At 37.3% G+C, this 24,784-nt stretch overlaps 2 protein-coding genes across 2 annotated transcripts in view; both read left to right on the top strand.

Moving 5' to 3' along the window:
* LOC133310983 (chromatin structure-remodeling complex protein SYD) overlaps window positions 1–18,927 on the top strand; it is a 29,927-nt gene extending 11,000 nt beyond the window's left edge. The window contains 16 exon segments of the mRNA XM_061511984.1: window positions 229–345; window positions 515–595; window positions 1,894–2,001; window positions 2,254–2,423; window positions 9,135–9,213; window positions 9,308–9,382; window positions 9,910–10,007; window positions 10,095–10,202; window positions 10,734–10,791; window positions 10,908–11,135; window positions 11,419–12,718; window positions 12,812–16,395; window positions 16,477–16,728; window positions 16,835–17,068; window positions 17,146–17,223; window positions 17,987–18,927. Coding sequence (XP_061367968.1) covers window positions 229–345; window positions 515–595; window positions 1,894–2,001; window positions 2,254–2,423; window positions 9,135–9,213; window positions 9,308–9,382; window positions 9,910–10,007; window positions 10,095–10,202; window positions 10,734–10,791; window positions 10,908–11,135; window positions 11,419–12,718; window positions 12,812–16,395; window positions 16,477–16,728; window positions 16,835–17,068; window positions 17,146–17,223; window positions 17,987–18,538 — 7,122 coding nt within the window. The 3' untranslated portion in view covers window positions 18,539–18,927.
* Window positions 18,928–20,732: 1,805 nt separating this feature from the next.
* On the top strand, window positions 20,733–22,608 carry LOC133310991 (pentatricopeptide repeat-containing protein At2g36980, mitochondrial). Its single transcript, XM_061511993.1, has one exon. It carries the CDS (start codon window positions 20,733–20,735, stop codon window positions 22,581–22,583), a length of 1,851 nt encoding a protein of 616 aa, XP_061367977.1. The 3' UTR covers window positions 22,584–22,608.
* The last annotated feature ends 2,176 nt before the right edge of the window (window positions 22,609–24,784 follow it).

The raw sequence follows: 24,784 nt of genomic DNA, 5'->3' as shown, positions 1-24,784 counted from the left end.
AAGATTGAGGGCTTTTTTATACTTGGAAAACCCGTTCTCCGTTATTCAAGTCATCTGATGCATTTCCCTTCTTGACCCCTTATCTGTCCTGAATCTTTATTCTTCTTCACTTGTATGACTTGTAAATATAATTTTTGTAAAGTGTAATATAGTTTGTCTTTCTTACTGATATTAGCTTCGAAAATCATCATCATGCCTTACTGTTCTTGCATTTTCAATTTATTGTAGGTTGAAAATCAGCTGCCGGAGAAGATTGAGAGACTTGTAAGATGTGAAGCTTCTTCTTATCAAAAACTTTTGATGAAGAGGGTGGAAGAAAATCTCGGTTCTATTGGCTCTTCAAGGGTATCCTTTCTAAAAATTTCTGTTCTGTGTTGAATGATTTTTTTATTGCCCTTTTGAAAATGTAGTAAGAATTTACATCCTTCTTTTCCTTTTGAATAAAGTAGCTTCTCTTTGCAGTATACATATATGTAATTACTCTGGTGGTCTAATTGAAATTCTCAATTGTTAGGCTCGATCAGTACACAACTCTGTCATGGAGCTTCGCAATATATGCAATCATCCATATCTCAGCCAGCTTCATGCAGAGGAGGTATCTTCCTATCTTGTTTATGGTTCTTATCTGACATGAATGTATTTTGTGAGAATTGAATTATGATTTTAACTCCAACTCACTGAGAAAAGGGATTTCGTGAGATTTAAATTACAGTGTGATGCTTTTGTTTTTAATGTGACACTCAGATGAAAAACGCAGTGTTCTGTTATATGAATTATGAAGCATCATGATATGGATTCCCGCCTTAAGGTGTATATGCATAGGAAATTTAAAGGCTAGAACTTATGCTGAATCAGCAACGAAGCTTGTTAAAGAAGAATATTCCAGAGGTTATAGCTGTTGAATGGAATTAAGTTAGAGACTTGGGGTTTGGGGGGAAGAATGCTGGTTAAGTAGGCAGTGGGGCAGCGAAAGTTGGCTATCTGAAATCTTAGGTTTGGGCTGGGATTAGAAGAGGCCAGAACCTCTCTAAGTGCTCTAGGCTATCTGAGTTTTTCTCCCTTCAGATTCCTGTATTTTCCCTAACATTTCAGTCCTGCTCTGTAATTGTTCAATTACTGTTGTTGTGGTGTATACGAGTGGATATTGTATTAAGTTTCCATCTCAGTATTAAATTTTCCTTCTGTTGGTTATTTCTGGTTACGAATTGTTGATCTCTATCACATTGTCAACAGGATCATTTTCTAATTTGGCAAAACTTGACAAAAAGAAATATTGTAAAGAACAAAAACAATTTGGTATAATTTATAAACTATAAAGTGCTTGTTTTTTATTATGTGCTTGCCCTCACTTGTGACCCAGCCAGAACAGCTCCTATTGCGACCTGACAAGGAATTTTCAATGAGCTTTGTGGGGGGAAGTGGAGGCTTTGAATATATGAAATAGAGACTTGTTGATTGAACAAAAATTCCTGCAAGAGTGAGGGTTTATGCTTATTGGGATTAGGGTTGTGTCTTGAGTGGCTACTCCTTGTAATCTTCATTGCTCATAGTGAATTGTGTGAACGTAGGCCTATACATTTGGGGTAGGTTGAACCCCATTAAATTTCATATTTATTTATTTTCTTCCTATTTTATGTTTGCACATCTGCTTAAAACCTAAGGTTTGTCTAGTTTTCAATTTTAATCACTTTCTAATTTCAATGTGCAGCGAAAAAGTAATAAAACTCTCTGCATAGGCCATAACTTGCACTTTCAAAGTGGGTGTATTAAATCTGTTTTAACAAGTCAACTTCATTTATTCAATATGTGATTCAATATCTGTTGTTCTGTTTGTATTTTTTTATTTGTTATTTTTATTTTGGGGTATGCTACAATGATTTTTGCCTTTTGTAGGTGGATAACTATATACCTAAGCATTATCTACCACCCATTATTAGACTTTGTGGCAAGCTTGAGATGTTGGATCGTTTATTACCTAAATTGAAGGCAACAGATCACCGGGTATGACACATCCTACATAATTGCTGCCGCCTTGCTGGATTACTACATTTGATTTCTTTCATGTCAATATTGACATAACTTAATATATCTGTGAGAAAGATATTTAGTAAACTTATTTATTGTGCTTCTGTTTGTTCAAGATTTGGTTAAGATTTATTTGTCTAGTTGCTGCTTCAGATGCTGTGTGTTTGGCAGTTTATTTTGAAAACTTAACCGTTGATGTTTGATATCGCACTGTCTTTGCTTTGACAGGTTCTTTTCTTTTCGACAATGACTAGGCTTCTGGATGTTATGGAGGAATACTTAACCTTAAAACAATATCGGTACCTCCGATTGGATGGGCATACATCAGGAAGTGATCGTGGTGCCCTAATTGAACTATTTAACAAACCTGGTTCACCATATTTTATTTTCTTACTCAGGTAATTTTAACTTCTATTAGAGTACTAGGTGTGGCTTTGAAATAGTCAATTAAAACATTGGACTGGGGAGAAGAGATAGATTCTATATTTTTGGGGTTTGGTTTCCATGAAATTTGGCTGAACTCCCATCTTGACATCTGTTTAAACGTTCATTTGGAAAACCAAGGTAGCTTGGTCTGAATCATAATCTATGTTTTATTATAAGAATTATGCAATGAACTTTAGATCTTTTTTTTTGTCTAGCATCAAGCAACTGACACATTTCAGAATGTAAACGATGTTCATCTTGTTTTTTGCATATTAGCTGACAGTCAAACACTTACATTGATAGGATCTGGAAGAATAAATTAGAATGCGATCAAGTTAGTTAGATAATTGGATATCTGATTTGTTAGTTATAATTAGAATCTACCAAGGGGATTGGTAACTTCTATCAGTAGTTAGGAACCGAGGTTTAGGCTTATATAGCAGGAACAAGGTAGGGATAGGCATTCGGGAATTTAGATTTGAGAATTGAGGAAAGGCTCTGTTGTGGAAGGCAATTCTTTGTGAAGGGGAAACCCTTGGAAGGAGAATTTTCTCCTTAGGTTCTTAGTTTGTAATTCAATAACCCATTTTTGGGTTTAGCAATTTGAGCTGACTTGTCGGATTTGTTGAATTGAAGGGAGTTGGAATCACAGATTGAAGCTTTGAGCATTTAGTAAAATTCTTAAACAAAGTGGCCAGCGATCATGGTTCGCAACTATCTGAAATCAAGAAAATTGTTGCGGGAATCGGAGGGATCACTACTTGTGAAAAAGCAACGTAGCATAGCATGTGACTGAAATGGGATAACACAACTTGGAGGGTAGTGGAGCTCTAACACATTGCCTTCTTGGTGAAAGAAGGTTGAGTTACCCACTTTTGAGGGTCAGGACCCCTTGGGTTGGATAGCTAGGGCCAAGAAATTTTGATGTTCAAAGAATCAACCTGTCTCAGTAAGTATACATAGCACTTAATTGTATGGATGGTGTTGCGGTTACACTGGTTCCGGTTCTTGTGAAGACTGACGCCTAAGCTGACATGGGAAAGGCTCATGAAAGCATTTATTCAAAGATTTGGCAGACAAAGGCTTGGGTATGTATGTGAGAGGTTGGTATCATTCATATGGTCAGTTACCATGGAGGAGTACATTTTAGAGTTTGATGTCTTGATGGCTTAGGCTTCGATTGTGACAAAGTAGTAGTTGCTAGGTTTTTTCTTAGGAGGACTGAAACAAGACTTGAAGTGCTTGGTCAGTACACATGACCCCAAAGACATCACAAGATGTGAAGGAAGAGATTTATGCCACTTGAAGCGTCATTGGAGACGTGGAGGAAGAAAAGAGTGACAAGAGACTTTGCACCAAGTAACAATTTTGGGTTGCGATGTTGGGTTTCAAGCAACACTCTAATTGAGCAATTCACGGGAATGGGACCAATAGGGGTAGCTCAAATGGGCTCATCCAGTCTGATTCATGGATTAGCATCTTCGGACCTACTAAGGAGTGTCTCAGGCCTAACCATTATTAAAAAGGGCATGCTAGGAGGCAATGAAACTCTGAATTAGGCAAACAACAAAGACAACGGCAGTAGCAACTATCCATTGAGAAATTGAGGAGTTCGGCAGCTTCTTTATCAAAAGTATGTTAGACGACGAAAAAAACGGGTGTTGTTTCCATTGTGGCCAAATATTTCGATCGATGCACCAATATCCATAGTAGAAAGACGAGCAATTAGGTGAAGACGGGGAAATCGTGCAGGTTGAGGCTTGGGAGTGAGAAAATCAGCACGCAGTTTCCAAATTCATACCTTGGGGACAAGGTTGAGCTTTAAGAGTGATGATGGTATTGATTGGACTTTTCAATATCAACAATACCTTTATCCCAAACTAGTTGGGATTGGTGATAGATGAACTCAAATGAAAAGTATGAAAAGATTGAGGAAAAAAGGATAAAAATAAAATCTATATATATATATTGTATAACACTAGACATTAAAAAGTAACAATAAATAATTAAAAAAGAAAAATAAATTAAAATAAAGTTAAAATAAAGATTCATAAGAGGACAAAAAGAAAACAATAAGAAAGTAAAAATAAAAAATTAAAGAAATAGAGAGATAAAAATAAAGAAAAAAGAAGAAAATACATAAATAAATAAATGAGAGAAAAAAAATTGAGAGGAAAAAAGAGTAGTAAAAGAAAAAAGGAGAGGTACAGAAAGAAACAAAGGGAGATATAGGGGAAAATGATTAAAAAGGGACCATCTGGAGCATAAGAAAAACATGTCTAACCCTCCACAATGCAAATAGCTTTCCTTCAATCTGTACTAAGACACATCGTCCACCAATCTATCCCACTCCATTAAATCTTATTTTACTCACCCATTTTCCCTCTTTGTCAAGTTATTGGTAACAAAGTTTTGTTCTTATGGGAGCATCTAGGGGTCTTCACATTATGTACCCAAACCACTTTAATCTATGTTTTCTCATCTTTTTAACAACAGGTACTACTCCTAACTTTCATTGAATATCTTCACTTCTTATCTTATTCATCCTGGTATGACCGCACATCTACCTTAACATCCTTACTCCCCAGCTACTCCTATTTTATGCTCATTTTGCTTATGTGCTGGCCAACGCTATTCTATAGAATTTTCCTTTTAGCCTAAGGGAAATCTTGCGATTAGACAAAACCCTCGATGCGCTACGTCATTTCATTCACCCTATTCTGATTCTATGATTTACATTCTTATCAATCTCTTCACCATTTTGGAAAATTGATTTCAGATATCTGAAAGCATATTTCTTGAGTACTTCTTGTCTAAGCAGATGGACGAAATCTTAATCTGCATCTCTTGTCGGAGTGAACTTACACTTCATATACTCAGTCTTGCTTTGGCTTAGCATAAATCCTTTAGACTCCAAGGTGTGTGCTTCTCCACAATTCTAGTTTTCTGTTAACAACAACGAACAACCTTGGTTGCATCTATAAGCACAATATCATCTGTAAAATGCATATACCATGGCACTTCCTCTTGGATATCTTTTGTTAGCTTTTATTCATAACTAGAGCAAAGAGATAAGGACTTAGAATAAAGCCTTGGTGTACACCTATCGTGATAGGAAAATAACTTGATGTTCCATTGCAAGCTTTCATACATTAGTAACACCATCATATATATCCTAGATTGCCTCTACATATTTTGGTGGTACTTTTTTCTTTTCAATAACCCACCATAGAACCTTTCTTGGAACCTTATCATACGCCTTCTCAAGATCTCTAAACACTTTATGTAAGTCCTTCTTCTTTTTTGGTATCTTTCCATTAATTGTCGTAACAAGAAAATGGCCTCCATGGTACATCTTCTTGATATAAACTCAAAATGATTTTGCAGAGACCTTGGTCTCTCTTCTCAATTGATGTTCAATAACTCTCCCACAACTTCATATTATGGCTAATAGCTTAATGCCTCTGTAGTTAGGATAGTTCTGAATATTTCCCATGTTTTTGTAAATAGGCACAAGCAATTCTAAGAACTGACCAAAGGCTCTGTTGTGAAAGAGGCAACTCTTTGTGAAGGGGAACCCTTGGAAGGAGAATTCTTTTCTCAGGTTCTTAGTTTGTAATTTAATAAACACTACCAAAATATTCTTCCTTTTCTCAATTTTCCAATCTCTCTGAAAACTCAGAATCCATTTCTGGGTGTGTCACATGTTACTTACCTGATATTAATCTTAACTGACTGTTGGTAGTGGCAAGATTTATATTGTGACAGCCCTAATAAGGAAAATGTAAGGACTCTTGGCAAACTGGAACCTCAAATTTAAACGGCTTATGAGTTAAGGATTTGGATGATTAATATAAATATAGGTAACTAATTGAACATTCATGAAAACAGTCAGAGTTGAAGAATGTAGAAAACTTCAACAACCGTTTGTACATTGCCTTCGAAATCTGAAATCTGGAAATTATTGAGTTGCTCCAGAGGCCAAAAATGAAAACTTGGTGCTTTTCAATTAAAAGGTTCCTAGTGTTTATAATTGGTATCTGCTCCTGCATACTAATATAGTACTTTCAAGATTTGTGTATGCCTACTTTGTTGTGCTTCTAGATACTCCTTGATGTTAATTGTTGCCCGATATGTTATTGTTGGAGAGCAATTCCACAGTGGTCCTGGTTCTAATGCTGGCAAGACACGTAAGATCTGATACCATGTAAAGAACCAGTTCAATCTAAAAACTTGATGGGCCTAAAAGTGGTGAGGGGCTTAGGAAGTTAGTTAGAAAATTGTTCTAGAATATTCTTAGAGAATAGGATAAAAGGAGAGGGAGTGTGTGTACTGAGGTAAGTATTAATTAAGTGAATATTTGGGATCTCTTGGATTCTAGGTGTGTTGGTTCTATTTGGTTTTTGTGTTTGTAAGGAGCTTGTCTCCATCTCTGTTTTCATATTAATAAATTTGGGTTCCATCAAATTGGTAGCAGAGTATCTTCGATCCTGGAGGTGCTTCTGGTCCTTAAAAGAAAAAATGGAGAAACAAATTGTAAGTTGTGGAGCGACGAATAGGATGAATGGAAGAAAAGATGGGGAAAATAGAAGAGTCTGTTCGTCAACTAAGAGAAACAGTTCTAGATTTTCTAGAACGACTAGGTCGAAGGGATGAAGGATCTCGAACGTGATCTTATGCGGGAACTAGAGAAGAGAACGGTAATTTGGGAGGCACAATGTCGAGAGATGGAACGAACCCACAAGAAGAGGAGAGAAAGAGGAGAGTAGAGCTCATGGTTTTGAAAGAGAAAATCAGAGCAGAGATCCGTCTTCATGCTGTGGCTGAACAGAGTCATACACACGAACAAAGAATCAAAGAAACAGAGGAAAAAGAAGATGAAGAAGAAGAGGCAAAAATCGAAGAGGAAAAGGTGAACAAAGAAGAAAAAGGAAAAGGAAAAGAAGGAGCAGAAGAAGAAATCAACAAAGAAGAAGCAAAAAAAGAAGAAGAAGAAGAGTGCAAAATAGGAGACGAAGATGGGTCTTCCATTCTGTCTAAAGAACCAGAAACTATAATGAAAAGGGAGCACCTCCATCTCATTGATGATTTGGAGCAAATGATGGTGGTGTTAACAAAATGCATGAAGGAGAAGAACGTTCAAAACTGGGAAACAGCAGGTACATGTCATGTGGGAGGCGGGCTAGAAAATGGATTTAATGGCGACTCGTTTTAGAAAATAGGGATTGGCAAACTCGGCTGCAAGCAAATAAGGGCCTGTTTGGTGCACCAGATAAGACCAGTATGATAGGATAGTTTATCATATCCTATCTTTATCATTTGTTTGGTGATCCTAAAGGGTAGGATAATTTTATCAAGTTCACTCATTTTATCCTATTGACAACATGATAAACTATCTTACGGGGGACCATGGATTACAATTGGAACAGATAGGATAAGAAAACAAAATTCTTTTATTCCAAAATTGTCCCATTCTTCTTCTTCTACCCCATTCTTCCTCCCTGAACAGCTTATTTCTGGCAAGGAGGACGCCACCAACAACGTCGCCAAGGACACAACAACAAATTCTTTTTGTTGCAATGTCTTCTCTGCCTCCGGTGCCCACCACCTTTTCCGCTGCGGCGGCGGGATTGCCGATCAGATCTGCGGTGGTTGGTGGTAAATACCAAAGTCATATTATCTCCGATTGGTTGGAAACTGTTCTAAAAAATTTACATTGGATTATCATTTAATTTGTATCATATTATTTGGTTTGATTATAAGCCTGGGTTTCTGGAACCTGTTTGTTAAAATGATTCAACCATATTTTCATGTATTTTAGATATTTTGAATAATTAAAAATAGAATTTTACATCATGCTCATCATAGAAAAGGTTATCTTCCAAAACCTTTGCTCTGATAAAACTTCTTACAGAAACGAGGGATCGACATAGAGCTGCAAAATCAGTTGTATTTTCACAATTTCGCAAGATGTTATTTTAATAATCTAAACTTCTGACAGAAACGAGGGATCAACATACAACAGCTGGTTTCAAAATTCTGCGTCTTGATGGGACAATGAATGCTACACAAAAAAAACTAAAAAAAAAAGTATATAAAATTATGCGGGTATTTTTGCCTATTTTAATCATATCCTGACACTATCTGATCCACTTCAAACATATGATAGGATAATATAATCCTATCAGATTACGAATTCAGTGTATATCAAACACAGGATATGATATATGCTTATCCTGTCTATATCCTATCCTATTCTTATCCAACTCTCTTATCATATCTGTCCTTATCCTATCCTGTCCACCAAACGAGCCCTAAGGGGATAGAGAGTGGTGGGCCAAATTTAGTAGCCTAATGCGGAAACACTCAAAAGTTGGGGACAACAAAGGAGAGTGAAAATGGGCTAAGATTTGCCTTCGATCCACAAGGGACAAGTAATGGGCTTATGTGGCATTCACTTAAGCTGTAAAGTGAATGCCACACTAATGGTTTTATATTTTATATCTCTTAACTGTTTTGGAATGTGTTTGATGATTTTTCTGCCACATTTTATTTCATGATTTTTAGATATAATCTCAAGGACACAACAAATCAGGGTAATTCATGGGGTGTTTTTGGTTATTTTCATGTGATAGTATCTTTAGTATTGCTGAGTCTGACATATATGTATTGTATGTTACAAGCATTCGAGCTGGTGGTGTTGGAGTGAATCTTCAAGCTGCGGATACAGTGATCTTGTTTGACACTGACTGGAATCCACAGGCAATGAAATTTCTTTTATATGATTTTCTACTTAAAATTGTTTGCTTTTGTCGCTGATTATTTTTAGTTTCTTTGTTTGTTGATATATTTTCAGGTTGATCTGCAAGCCCAGGCAAGGGCTCATAGAATTGGTCAAAAGAGGGAAGTTCTGGTTCTTCGCTTCGAAACAGTTAGTTCTTTTTCCCCCTTTAAATTATGATTTTTCATTGATGGGACTATAGTTGATATAATTGCATATATGCTACATTTTAGCCACATGAATTTTTTCTAGGTAGAAAAAACTATTATGAAAGAGAGTAAGTTCAAGGAAATTTAGTTAAGGTATCCGGTCCCAAGTATCACAAGCTGTTGGTTTTAAAACAATCTGCTATATTGGAGATAGATATGCTCCTTACTCCATGGTGAGAACTAAGAATATATATATATATATATATATATATATATATATATATATATATTCAAGTATGGTGTTTGTATTGTGTAACTTTCATACCATGTTGTGTGGTGGGGAGGGGGATGAGGAGTGTTGTTTATCTTGCAAAATGTGTTTGGCTTTTCCCCCATGTTTAGCTTGCCTGCTTAATTGTTTGGTAAATATTGATGGTAGCTTTTTTAGGTGTTAATCCTATTCAATTAAATGTAGTGCCATATTATCATGTTGGCTAAAGTTTCTTTTTCTGCTTACAATCTAACAAGGTTCAAACTGTTGAAGAACAAGTCAGAGCTTCAGCTGAGCACAAACTTGGGGTTGCTAATCAGAGCATTACTGCTGGTTTTTTTGACAATAATACAAGGTTGGCAATGTCATGATATTTTTCACTTTTAGATCATTACAAAGATTTTGAATCAGCTCTGAATTTTCTTGTCTGTATTTATTGCAGTGCTGAAGATCGAAGAGAATACTTGGAATCCCTCCTGCGTGAGTGTAAGAAAGAAGAAGCTGCACCTGTCTTGGATGATGATGCTCTAAATGATATCTTAGCCCGCAGGTACATGGTTTTTTGGTGCTTTCATCCTCTGTTTGTCTATTCATGACTTGATCTGTCTGCTTATTTTATGAGTAAGAGTATTGGGAGTTTCTATTTCTACTTTCACATGTATTTGAATTTTTGTCAATTTTGAACAATGACAACTTGGTGGGTATAGTAGGAAATAATGTAAATCCTGGAAAGCTGTGTCTCTCTTTACTGCCTCCTATTCGATTGATTATAGGAAAGGGTTCCTGATGTATTATTGTCATTTTGGCATTCTACCTAGTCCTCCATCGCTGATTTAAGTCACAGATTGTCATGTTAACTGCATGGTGCTATTGTACTGGCTTTGATTGTTGATAGTCTCTTAGTATTACAAGTGTTGATTTGTCAATTCTGTGATTGCATTGATAACTTCTTATATCCATTCTATATTGTCGTAAAAATAATAATTCAGTCTTCTCCCCCTTGGTTCTTCCACTCAAATTCTGTGTCAAAGAAGAGAAGAAAGATAAAAAGATTTGACAGAGATGTTGTCTTTTTTGGCAGTGAAACAGAGTTAGATGTGTTTGAGGCTGTTGACAAAAAAAGGAAGGAAGATGAGTTGGTATGGTGTTGAGTATTTCCTTGGACTTTCTATCAGCATAAACATAAATGTTGCTTTATTTTTGCTATTTGTATGATGGAGAATCTTATATGGAGCTCGGAAAAAATATTTTGCAGGCTACTTGGAAGAAATTGGTGCTTGGACAGGCAAATGATGGCACCGATCTCATTCCTCCCCTTCCTTCTCGTCTTGTCACTGATGATGACCTGAAACTTTTTTATGAAGCAATGAAGATATCTGATGTGCCTAAGGGTGAGGTAGAATCTAATGGTGTAAAGCGAAAGAGCGGATATCTTGGGGGCCTTGATACTCAACATTATGGCAGAGGAAAACGTGCGAGAGAGGTTTGTCTCTATATTTTATTCATTTGGATTGTGCCGACAATTGTATTCCTTGCCTGCCTTTTGCTTTGTATGTGTCTACTCTGCATCATCTACATATGCATATTATATGAGTCTTCCCTAGGAGCAATTGTGTTGTATAATTGTGATGTACACAACTTCACTCCGAGAAATGACATTAAAAAATAAGAAGAAAAGCAAAATTAAATTGAAAATGTACTCATGTACTACCTCGTGAGTTAGATATACCATCTAGTTGCTTATTACCTTGCACATACTTTTATAGGTACGTTCGTATGAAGAACAATGGACAGAGGAGGAGTTTGAGAAGTTGTGTCAGGTTGAATCTCCAGATTCACCCAAAGGAAAAGCAGTGGCAGAAATTAGTTATCCAACCAATACTTCCAGTTCTGTTGTACCTACTTCTAGCACACAACCTGCAGCTGTGCCTCCTGTGGCCCCAATATTGCCATCTGTGGCCCCAATATTGCCATCTGTGGCCTCAATATTGCCATCTGTGGCCCCAATATTGCCATCTGTGGAGAGTTTGCCAGTGCAGCAAGTCAAAGAGATAACCCCCCCAGCCAAACGTGGCCGCGGAAGGCCAAAAAGAATAACTTCAGATAAGTCAACGGCTGTGTTGGTTCCTCCTCTAACTTCTGGAACTGCTGAAGTGAGCATGCAGCTACAGAGAGAAATTGGGTCTGGACATTTAACATCAACTCCTGATTCTATTGCTCAATCTGCTGAAGTTATAGGTGTGAGTGGACCTATGCAGCTGTCTGATACAGGAGTTCCTAACACAGAGCCTGCCATCCCATTGCCTTCTATTCAACCTAATTCTCAGTCAACTGCTTCTTCTGTTTCTGTACCTATTCAAGCAAGAGGACAAGGGCGAAAAACTCATAGTGGTGGAGAAGGGACTAGACGTAGAGGGAAGAAGCAGGTCATGATTTCATCTCCTATCGCTGGTGGTTCTGTTGGTCCTGATTTAAAGATGAATGAGCAATTAGAAGATAAATTAGTGAGTCCATCTTCTAGTCAAGCACACTCTCAGAGTGAATCTGTTACTGGCTTTGCTGCAGCACACCATCCAACTACCATTTCAGGCTCTTCTTCTTTAAGCAGTGGGAAGGATCATTTGAGTGTTGGGACTGCTTTGAATTCTCAGCTACCCGATCCTACGGCCTCTATTATTACCTTGGCTCAAACTGCCCCCACTTATCCGTCCGTACAGATGCAAAGTAAGGGGCAAAGTCAGAAGTCACAAAATGGAGCAGGAGCTCCCCGGCGTAGGGGGAAGAAACAGCCAACAATATCACCTCCTGTTCCAGATGTTTTAGGTCATCAGGATTTGTGTCAAAGTTCTAATCTAATGATTTCATCAGGCAGTATATCAGGTGACAAAGTTACCGACTTAAAAAGCTTGCAAGTGAACAATGTTCAAGAATCAAAATGTGTTATCCAGGACCAAGCATCGCAGAGTCTAGGTAACCAGGATTTAAAATCAGTGGAAGGATCAGATGATCTAGCCAAGCAGACAGTGATCTTGTCTTCGTCACAAGATAGTACAATCAAGTCCCCAGGTGAATATATTGTTCACTGCTGTATTTAATTCTAACAACTTAATATTTATTTTGGAAAAGACCTTGGATGTAAATTAAGGAATTCTTTTGCAGGGCATGATTTAGAGAAGGTTAAGAATCCTGATGTTCACGATTCTTCTGTGAAGGTTAAATCTTCTGAAATAATCTCATCGAAGATTGAAGTTTGTGATAATTCTTGTAATGAAAATTTATTTGTCCCAACTGTACCTGTTACAGAGGTAACAATAGACCAACAGACAGTTGGAAAAACACATCAAGCTGTCCATGCTTCAAAAACTTTCCCTTCAATTGTTGGTACTCCAAGTAATTCCTTGGCTGGTAGCACAACTACAGAAAGCATTAGTACAGCTATAGATCCTGCGACTGCAAAGATTGTTCCCAGTGCACTAAGCACAGTTTATCCTTCCACACCAGGCTCTGAGTCTACTCGTCCAGGCTCATTTGAATCCATGCCAGCCAAAAGGCAAGGTCGTAAAGCTCAAAATAGAGTGGAGCCACCACGCCGTAGGGGGAAAAAATCTGCTTCCATGTTACCTGTTGTTCCTGATGCTCTTACTGGTCAGGATCCTAAATTAAGTCATCATGCCCAGAACTCATCAGGAGATTCATTGGCAGGTAGAACTACTACGAATGTTACTCAAACTCAACCATTTGAGATCCTTTTGCCCAGTGGAGTAGCTAGTCATGATTCAAAAAGAAAAGAGAGAGCCACCAATTCTACCCAAAATAAGCAGCAGAAAGTTGCATCAACAAAGATTGACAGTGCACCTGTATCCTCGGACAAGATTGCTGCTTTTGGCCGAATTCATAATGTCAATGATGTTGCACGGGTGATGAAGGAAGTTTTCTCTGGAACTTGCTTGCCAAAGCCTAAAGCACATGATTCTGTTGGGAGTGAAGATAGGAATACTGCACCTTTTGTACATGTAATGACTAAAGCTACAGTGGATGCCTCCAATAACCAGAGTTTGGAGGATAATGCGTGTTCTGATACAGCAACTACTAAAGCAACATGTTTGGATGTTGCAGTTGATGATCATGAAAAACAACCAGAGGAGGCACCCAATATGCAGAAGCTTGAGGGTAAAGCAAGTTTAGATACGCCAATTATTGGAGCAATGAGCCTGACATCTGCCACTCCTGTGAATGGGAAGGAGCAACAATCTACCATTGCATCTGATAAAAAAATAACTCCTTTGAATGAGACCCTGCCTAATGTCAGTGTGCTTGAAATTAGTGATTCTGGTGATGTTAAAGAAAAGGTTGAACAGACACAACATTGCAGTGAACGCTCAACTAATCAGGGTAAAATGGAGGATCTTCATGTAACTCCTCTTAATACTACCCAAGAGACTGATGGTTCTTCTGAGAGGCTTCCTACTGGTTGTGACCTCACTGATTTAAATATAGAGACTTCTACCCATCAGATGTACCCATCCGTGGTTTTCCCTGGTGCTGAGCCTCTGGTGGTAATTGATCATAATCTTGGAAACCAATCTGACTCTTTAGAGAATTGTTCAAGATCTCCTCCACTTCATATTGGTGGCACAGTATGCCCAGCAACTATATTGGAACCAGAAAATGTTTGTAATAATCCTGAATCTAGTCAGGCTGATACTTGCAATCAGATTCATTCATCCACAAACGAACCTCCTGATATAACAGAGCATACTTCTAATGAAATATTGGAGCCTTCCGGACTGTCTTCAAAATCTTCATCTCTTGTTTGTGGTGACAGCTCTGAGTTATTGGTTCAGGCTGGAAATTTGGGCGATCAACCACAAATGACCCCATCTAGTCCTGCATCAGGTCCTCATTCAAGAACAATGGTAGTTTCTAGTATTTCTGAACACGCTGAAATTAATTCTAGAAGTGAAACTGAGTCTTCTTTACAAGCTTCCGCTGAACTCGCTCTTTATAAGGGGAATTTTGGGTATGGAAATTCTGCATTAGTGGACCACAATAGAGATAATACTGTGGAGTCTCCAAACTTGAGCTTGGATGCTGCTTCTCATTTGCTTGAGACTGAGAGTCAGACTACATTTGGAAATCATTGCCAAAATGAATTAGGACCCTCCATAAAACAGTGTTCAGAGTCAGCTTCTGAAATGGAAGGCCCTGGGAGCTCCAAAGATGTTCTATCTCAGAAGGATCCAGATGCATTGGAACCTGCTGATTTGCATGAGACTCCATTGGTTGAGAGCTGCTCAGAATCCCTATGTGAGGAAAGAAGGGATGAAGAATTTGCTGCTAAACCTATTAATATTGAACCTGTTCCCGAAGAAAATGTAATATTACCCACTCCCATTGGCAATCCAAAAGCTGATTTATCTGTGGCTTGCCATATGGAAATGGACACATCTGACAGTAACAAAATGACGTTCCTGCATGTTGATGAGATTGTGACCAAAAATACATCATCGAACATAAATCTGTCTTGTTCTGCAGCAATTGAGGAACAAATTATAGATACTCACTCCTACAAGGATCCTGTTGATAGGTTAGTGTTGCCACAAGCTTCTCGTTTGGAAGCTGTAGTAGATGATTTAGTGGGTGTTTCTGCAGTAGGTAGTATAGTAGAAGCAACTGAAACTGCAGTTCTGCCGCCATCAACCTCGGTAAAAGGGCAAAATGGGGACTCATCTGTAACATGTTTAGTTAGGAGTTCAGAACCACCGGAAGATTCAATGGAGAAGGGCATGGCTAGCAACTGTGGAATCCGGGAGGAAGCAAAAGTTGGTCAAGTGGAAACTGATGTTGAAATGGATTCATCCATTAATCAGATTTTGCATGTAAATTGTGAGGATTTGCAAGAAAACGTGGATTTACCCTCCTGTTCGATGACAAAGGAAGAAAACATAGAAAGCTTATCCACAAGGGGCCTATCTATCAGTTCATCTTCATCAGGTGAATTGAAGGATTCTAAAATTGAGCTGGTTGATAAATGTATGTCTCAGGTTGGTGATTCTCGTGTCGGGTCTGGAGATAATACATCAAAGAGCTTGGTTTTACCTTCATCTCCTTTGGTGAGGAAGGAAGAAGGGATCAGTTGTACATCTGATATGGATGGTTTACAAAGCTCCTCAATGTCTCCGAGGGTACCAGTGCGCTCTGATGATGCATTTGGTAAATTGGATGTTCCTCAAGTTGATCAGATGATATCCGTCCCAGATACTGTCCAGCCTTCGTTGTCCCAAGTGAAAGAGGAAGAAAAAATTGGGGTATCATCTGACAGGAAATTAGGTTCGAGGTCTGTACCCCCGAATGACATGGAAGGATCCAATGCAGAACAGAGTAACTGTTCTGATAGATTGCAATCTGGTTATATTTTGCCAGAAAATACAGAGTTGGAAATCAATAAAATGGCTTCAAATTCTCCAATGACTGTCAGCCACTCTCTGGAGGGTGAAGTTTCCTCAGTAAAAGGAAAAAAATCAGAAGTTGAAATTAGTAATCAAATGGATGCTTCTCAGGTTTCTGAGGATGATCTAACAAGGCTTAGTCCCAAAAACATGGATGAACCTTCTTCTTGCTTGCTGGTGGGGGAAGATAATGTTGATGTGTTACCTGACAGGGACCCCCTCTGCAGTCCCCTAGCTGTGGGTGAACCAAGAGACCCTTTGATTCTAGAGGAGAGTTGCATGGACAACACCAAGGTGTGTCATTTTTCACATTACTATATTAGCTCATTCGGCGCGGTAATTCTCTCCAATTTTGAATTGACTTCATTTATGCAGGGAACCTTTGCAAATTCATCACCACAACAGAAATCAGAATGTTCGGAAGCTGAGATGGTTGATCAAATGAAGTCATGTGATGTTGACAGGGTTGATCCTGGACTTACATCCAAAAACGTGGAATCATCTTCTTCTTTGGTGATGGAGCAAGATAAAGATGATGTATCATGTGATGGTAATTTCTGCAACCCACTGGCTGCTACGGAACCAAAATATTGTTTGACAGGAGAGAATCCTAGGGATGCTAATAAGGTATGGCATTTCTCACCTACTAAAATCTGGTATGGTTATTATTCCTTCAATTTTACTAATAAATTCATTTATGGTGGGACCCATTACAAATCTATTAACGTTACAGGAGTCAAATCCTTCAGAAACCGAGATTGGTAATCAAATGGAGGCATCTGTTATTGCTGGGGTTAATACTGAAAGGCTTTCATTAAGAAACATCGATGTACCTTCATCTTCCTTGATGATGGAGGAAAATAACATTGAGGTGTCATCTGATAAGGGTCCACTGAGCAGTGTGCTAGCCCTAGGGGAGCCGAATTTTTGTTTGACTGGAGAGGGGAGTTGTAGAGATGCCACTGGTGTAAGTCATTTTGCGCCTATATATTATGTCTACTCTACCGCAATTCTGCCTTTAACTTCATGAATTTATTTCTGCAGGGTCCTGCTACAAATCCAGTTGTGCTACCGGAATCAAATAATTCTGAAGCTGAGATGGGTAATCCAGGCGAGTCACAGGTTGGTTTGCCCATTAGATTCTGCCCAAACCTCCTTTTTTTGGTTTTTATAAGTCAGTAGGTTTATTTTAAGGTTGAACAATTTATAAGTGTAAGGGCATGTTTGGAGCACCTGATAAAGAAGATAGGATAGGATAGGATAATTTATCATATCCTACTTTTATCTCTTGTTTGGTGGGTCAATAGGATATGATTAGCTTATCCTATTGTCTCATTTTATCCTATCCAATACATGATTTCTTATTCTATGAGGGGAGCTGGGTTAGGATTCAACAGGATATGATACCAATATTAGATACCCATTATATCCCCACGCTACCCAATATATTTGCATTTATTGCATTATATTTTTTTTCTTTCTTTCTCCTTTCTCCTTCTACATAATCTTATCAGATTGTTAATCAGGTACTCATTAAACACAGGATATGATATAGACTTATCAGCCCCATATCATATCCTACCTTTATCCTATCCTGTCTACCAAACGAGCCCTAAGAGGTTTTCTCCGGTCAGAAGAAACAAATTAAAATTTATGCTGCCTGAGTTTATATATGTGCACGTATTTGTAATATCCTGCTTTGCCAAAATCATGACTGCACTGTTTCTCTTCTAATGCCCTATTTTTTGAATTAGTACATTATATACTAATTGGGAGATGATTTTGTACATATCCAGCTTTTGTGGTTTGTCTATATAAAGGCCGTATGTGTAATCTATTATTTTCTTTACTTCTGGCTTGTGATTCCATCTTATGTGCATCCCAGGTTGGTGGGATATCTGTAGATGATGAGTCCGAATATTTCGATGTTTCTGTCACAGCATCGGAGGGAAAAAATGAGGTGGAGAACTTGTCTGATGAAGGTTCACAAGGAATCTTTCTGTTGCAAGATGCTTCAAGAGAAGCTGACGTTGAGGATCTGGCAGATATTACTGAGAGATGTGCGGCTAAGATGGCAAATGTCTCTCAAGTCTCAAGTTCCTCAGTATCAGTTGAAAATGTGGAAGGCTTATCTGAGAAATGTATAGTTGGCAGTGCACCAAGAATGCAGGGATCAGAAAAAACTGAAGTTGTTATAGGAGATGGGATGGATGTTATGCCAGGTTGTTTAGCCGTGCCAGAAACTGCATCAATTGGTGGGGTTTCAGCAGCAGGGAGTGAACATATGGAGAGCTTGTCTGAGAAGGATTTAGTTGACAACTCTCTTGTAAAATTTGACACCAAAGAATCTGAAGTTAGTGTTAGTAACCAGGAAAATCAAGAAGTGCAAGAAAATGCATTGAAAGACATTGAAAAATCCCCTCCTTCAGCAGCATAGGGTTCCTCTGAGAAGGGTTTGACTGCATACTCAGAAATACAGCAGGAATCAAAAGAAAGTGAAGTTGAGGATGGAAGGAACATTGTTCAAGACTCGGAGAATGTGAATGTAAAGGCACCTGAAAAGAGCTTGTCTGAGAAAGAGTCGGGTGAGAGCTCAGTGGCTGGAGCAGCTGAAGAGCCTGCAACTAAATAATGAAATCTGTCCCTGTTTATATTATATATTATATGTAGGAGTTTCATTTGTACATATATGTCGTAATTTTCCTTATAAATCCAACTAGTTCTCGTATTACTTGATATTGGGATATTGATCCAACGTCTAATTATCAGTTATTGTTGCTGCTATCTGACTTTTTGGCTGAAACGGGAACACAGCATATCTATTTGAATGGCATATTTGAAGCTTAATGCTCATCGAGCAAGTTATACTGAGCGGACATGTAATCATACAAGTATAAAAAACTTTGGTTTCAGTTAGTAGTCTGCTAATCTATAACTATGAAGGAAAAAAGTGTATAGTCAATGAAACCGAAGAGAAACTGTACCTCTGCATGCCATTACACTATGCTAGAAGTGGACAACCAAAGGAAAGTAAATTTTAATATATAATGTCACAATAATTTCAATTTAATAATTAAAGTATAGAAATTATTATAAAATTGCGAAATGTAATTTTACAAAACAAATTTCATAAGTGAAATTATTTTTTGTGGTAATTGCTTAAAATATATATACACAGACATTAGAACGGGAAAGAATCAAATGTCCTCACTTTATATTATTATTATTTTTTATTAATAAAAAAGTTTAGGTGGGGTTAGACACTGATATTCCATTGGGGTTGGGGTAGATTCTCCAATCTCTTTGAGTAATTTTGAGAGGGATTACAAATCATCTATCAATACAATTTTTACATAGGTTAGTAGGATTTTAATTCACACCCTTGTGGGTTATGAGCCTAGTTGTTAACCAAGTATGCCTACTTTTGTTAGCTCTCTTTATATTATTATTATCATAATAACAATGATACTGAAAATGATGGTGATGATAATGGTAAGAATATAACAATAATGATAATAGTAATAAAGATGACGACGAAAGATAATAATATTTGTCATGCTGATAATAAAAAAAGCTTCAATAACTGTATAAGTTAGCCAAACGAGTTTTTTTGAAGGAATGCATTTTAGTTTATAATTTTAAAAAAGAGTTTGGTGTTTGTCATTTTAAATGACATAAGTTATGTTATTTTAAGAGAGAGATAGACACAAAGACTGAAAATCATGGGAGAGAAAATGAGTGATTTTTTTTTAATTTAAATTTTAAATAAAAAATATTTTTATGTGTCTATTTCTCTCTTAAAATGACATAATTTTATTCCATTTAAAATAATAAATACTTTTCCCTTTAAAAAAAGTTGGGGCAGGATCATCTTACACCGGTGTAAGAATAATAAATCTTACACCAAATCTTAATCATTGATTTTCTACATCCAACGGTTAAGATTTATTAGGTCTCACTCATTAATTAATTTTTAATTCTCAATAAATCTCAACCATTGAATGCACAGAAATCAACGGTTAAGATTTGATGTAAGATTTATTATTCTTACACCGGTGTAAATTGATCCTATCCCAAAAAAGTTAGCTAAGAGAAGTAAATCTCATAAATTTAACTGCCGAATTTTGTCTTCAATATCATAATAATGACAGCATTTAAACTCTTCAACTACGGAGTTTTAATTTTTATCAATTTTTTTGGGGAAAATTATTTTCAATTTTAATAACATTGTAATAGATATTTATTATTTAATCATTCATACATAATATTCTTTTAAATTGAATTTGTTTTTAAAGTCTACGATGGTTTAATTTAAATTATATAATAGTTTTAAATCATACTGCGTTTTCGTATATTTTTCACGGATCGCATGCAGTTAGAAGATGAGCAATTTTAATTCAACTAATTTTTTCATAAAACTTTTTTTCTTTTTTACATTTAAGATCAAAAGCGATTGAGGAACCATTTCGCTTTCCCAAATAAATACATTTCTAATTGGTAGGTAGGTCTTATGAACGACAAGACGTTTTAATGTTGACTTTCGCATTTCCATTTGTAGGTAGTGAGTAAATTTTTGTTGTTAGAGCCGATTTATTTGCATCCTTCTTAAAAATGAAACCTGTATGAATGACATGCGCTCTTATTTGTTCCGTACTACGTCTAAGATTGTCACGTTAGCACGTTCAGGTAGAATCTCCCATGCTCGCAAACTGTTCGATGAAATGCATCACAGAGACTCTGTTGCTTGGAACGCCATGCTAACTGCCTATTCCCACCTAGGACTTTATCAACAAAGTCTTGGTCTCTTTGTTAGCATGAGAATCTCCCATTGCGAACCTGATAACTTCTCCTACTCTGCAACCTTAAAAGCATGCGCAGGTGCATCAAATTTTCGTTTTGGAACCAGAATTCATGCTTTGGTTGTTGTTTCAGGGTACCAGTCTTCTCTTCCCGTCGCTAACTCACTTATTGATATGTATGGCAAGTGCTTGAATCCTGATGATGCAAGAAAAGTGTTTAATGAGATGATTGATAGTAATGAAGTGACTTGGTGTTCGCTTCTGTTTGCTTATGCAAACTCTTGTCGGTTTGGCATGGCTCTTGAGTTGTTTCGTAATATGCCTGAAAGGGTTGAAATTGCTTGGAATATAATGATTGCAGGTCATGCTCGTTGTGGTGAAGTTGAAGCATGCTTGCGTTTGTTTAAAGAGATGTGTAAGAGTTTGTATCAGCCAGACCAATGGACTTTCAGTGCTCTCATCAATGCTTGCGCCGAGTCAATGGAAGTGTTATACGGATGCATGGTGCATGGTTTTGTGTTTAAATCTGGTTGGATCTCTGCTGTGGAGGTAAAGAACTCGATTTTAAGCTTTTATGCTAAATTAGAATGTCACAGTGATGCTATGAAGGTATTTGACTCCTTTGGCGCTTTTAATCAAGTGTCTTGGAATGCCATCATTGATGCTCATATGAAATTGGGAGATACCCAGAAAGCTTTTCTTGCTTTCCAACAGGCCCCTGAGAAGAATATCGTTTCTTGGACTTCTATGATTGCAGGGTATACGAGAAATGGGAATGGAGAGCTAGCTCTAAGTATGTTTTTAGACATGACAAGAAACTCTGTCCAGCTTGATGATTTAGTAGCTGGAGCAGTCCTTCATGCTTGTGCTAGCTTAGCAGTACTAGTTTATGGAAAAATGGTCCATAGTTGCATAATTCGTCAAGGTTTAGACAAATATTTATATGTCGGCAATAGCTTGGTTAATATGTATGCTAAATGTGGGGATATAGAGTGTTCAAGGCTTGCATTTCAAGGCATTCTTGCGAAGGACCTGGTTTCTTGGAATTCAATGTTGTTTGCATTTGGCCTGCACGGGCGGGCTAACGAAGCTATATGCCTGTACAGAGAAATGGTGTCATCTAGTGTAAAACCTGATGAAGTAACCTTCACTGGTTTGCTAATGACTTGCAGCCACTTGGGGCTTATAGATGAGGGCTTTGCATTCTTTCAATCAATGAGTTTGGAATTTGGACTTCCCCATGGAATGGATCATGTGGCATGCATGGTGGATATGCTTGGTCGAGGTGGGTACGTGGCAGAAGCAAGAAGTTTAGCTAAGAAGTATTCAAAGACAAGCAGTGCTAGGACCAATTCATGCGAGGTTCTACTCGGAGCATGTTATACACATGGAGATTTAGGAACTGGGAGCTCTGTGGGAGAATATCTAAAGAACTTAGAGCCTGAAAAAGAGGTTGGTTATGTATTGTTGTCAAATCTGTATTGTGCTAGTGGGCAATGGAAGGAAGCAGAGATAGTTCGGAAGGCTATGCTGGACCAAGGGGTGAAGAAAGTGCCTGGTAGTAGTTGGATTGAGATAAGAAACTCGGTGACCTCTTTTGTATCCGGAAACAATTCATATCCTTACATGGCTGATCTATCTAAGATACTTTACTTCCTTGAATTAGAAATGAGACACACATGACTTATCGATTTTGATATTGAAGGATCTTTATAGACCAGGGAACCATATCGGAAATAACTTTATAAGCAATTTTTTTTGTCTACTTTGGTGCCTGGAAACATAAGACATTGTTTCAGAAGTTCTTCCAAAAGATAAAGTACTACCAGCTATGGCTTTGCCTTTTGGCTGCGTATGAAGCAGCTAAAATTGATTATTCGGGCAACTATGAGCATAAACAGGGATCCCCAGAAAACAAATATTAGAAAAATTATATTTTCTGGAATTTGCTTTTCCAGCTATTAAAACAAACAGAGATACACAGGGCATATCCTTGATGGAATATACTGTTGAATGCTGAGTTAGCATTTGTTTGTTTCAAAGCGGCCTGCTAGAACATAAATATGTAAACAAGACCAAAATAAAAATTTAGGAACCCAAATAGGTCGAAAATGAATTAAACAAGTCATAAACAGCTTGCGACATGACTCACTTTTTGGTTTGATAAGTAGAATTGATGAGTTAAATGAGAAATACATGATTAGTTTCATTAGTTAATATATATTTTTAGTAGATATAAGTGGGTGTCCAAAACTCCAACGACTCAACTAATTTGGTTTCGGGTTTGAGTCTTTTCATCTTTTATAAGAGTTATGACTCTCAAAAATCAAATATATTATTTCTTAAGCAGGTCAAATATCGAGGTCAACAGTTCTTGGGTCATTAATAAATATATGTTATATGCTTTATAATATATTGAATAAAAAAAGATGTGGAATTTGGAACATGTTAGGAGATGAACTCCTTAACTAATGAAAGCCAGGGAGAAAGAAAGGAAATGAAATTTCAAAACTGAATCATGATATTCCATGCATATTAATATAATATTGCACATTACAAGTTTTTTTTTTTGTAGAGCATTGTCTCCTAGTAACTATCTTCTAAGTAACAGATTTTAATTGTTAGGATATTCAAGTGTGATGACGTCTCACATTGATTGATAATGGACTAAGTGAAGTTCATATAAGTGGAAGAACCTATGAACCCAATGCCTTAAGACTTTAGGTTGAGGCATGGTGTCAGACTCATTTGATGTGTTTGATATAGTTTAGCCCATTGACAGACTCCCATTGACTCGCCTGACAGTGGTATCAAGAGCTTAGGTTCTTGTTTCCTCTCCATGTTCGTTTTCTATCTGTAACCTATCTCCTCCTCTAGTCCTCTTGTTTGCCTATGCAAGGCCATGCTGCTATACTTGAAAGTGGCAACAAGTAAAGATGATAAGTTCATTTTTTGGCATAGGAGACTTGGACATATGAGTAATTAGAGTCTGTGAGAACTATATAGACAAGGCATCATTAGCTCTAAGAAGGTAACAAGTGTTAAATTTTGTGAAAATTGCATTTTGGAAAAAACACACAAGTTACACTTCTCTAGTGCTACTAACTCTTCAAAGGCAGTCCTTGAATACATTGAATCTAACCTGTAGGGAGCACCAAATGTCTCAAATTCCCTTTTTGTTTGCCATTATTTTTTGTCAATGATGGATTCATACTCCAGGAGAGTGTGAATTTTTCTTAAAGCATAAAGATCAAACTTTTGAGAGCTTTAAGAGCTAGAAAACCTTTGTTAAGAATGAAATTAATAAAATAGAAAAAGTCCTTAGGACTAAGAATGGTTTAGAGTTCTGTAATAGTCAGTTCTCTGACTATTGCAATGAGTAGGGAATACAGAGGCACATAATTTGTGTTGAGACACCCCAACATAATAGAGTGGTTGAGAGAATGAATTGTATCATCTTAAATAAAGTAAGATATATGCTTGTTGAGTCTGGTCTGAGGAAATTTTTTTGGGTTGAGGAGCTATTTTCACAACATGTTATGTGATTAATAGAAGCCCCTCCACTACCATAGGACTCGAAACTCCTCTGAAGCTTTGGTATAGAAAGCCACCAAGTCGAGGACACTTGAAACCATTTGGTTGCCTTGTATATATACATGTTAAGCAAGACAAGTTGACTCCTAGAGCACTTAAGTCTATATTCAATGGGTATCCCCCAGGTGTGAATGGATATAAGTTATGGCTTATAGCTAAAAGGAAATGTGTCGTAAGTAGAGATGTTATTTTCAAAGAAATACATTCTACAAAGACATTAAAAAGAGTAGTGAATAGGACTAGCCTCCTGGAACTCTTGAGTTAGAGTTGAAGCAGTTGCTGACACTTGG

Source organism: Gastrolobium bilobum, unplaced genomic scaffold, assembly GCF_033153095.1.
Source record: "Gastrolobium bilobum isolate Gb01-03AN ecotype WA unplaced genomic scaffold, APGP_CSIRO_Gbil_v1 utg7006, whole genome shotgun sequence".
In the NCBI taxonomy this organism is placed as follows: Eukaryota; Viridiplantae; Streptophyta; class Magnoliopsida; order Fabales; family Fabaceae; genus Gastrolobium; species Gastrolobium bilobum.
Note: the sequence above shows the minus strand (reverse complement) of the source record. Positions and strands in the feature narration are given on the sequence as shown.

Bases quoted from the DNA above. Each gene is read 5' to 3' on its own strand.
- LOC133310991 (XM_061511993.1), top strand. From the start codon at position 20,733: ATGCGCTCTTATTTGTTCCGTACTACGTCTAAGATTGTCACGTTAGCA.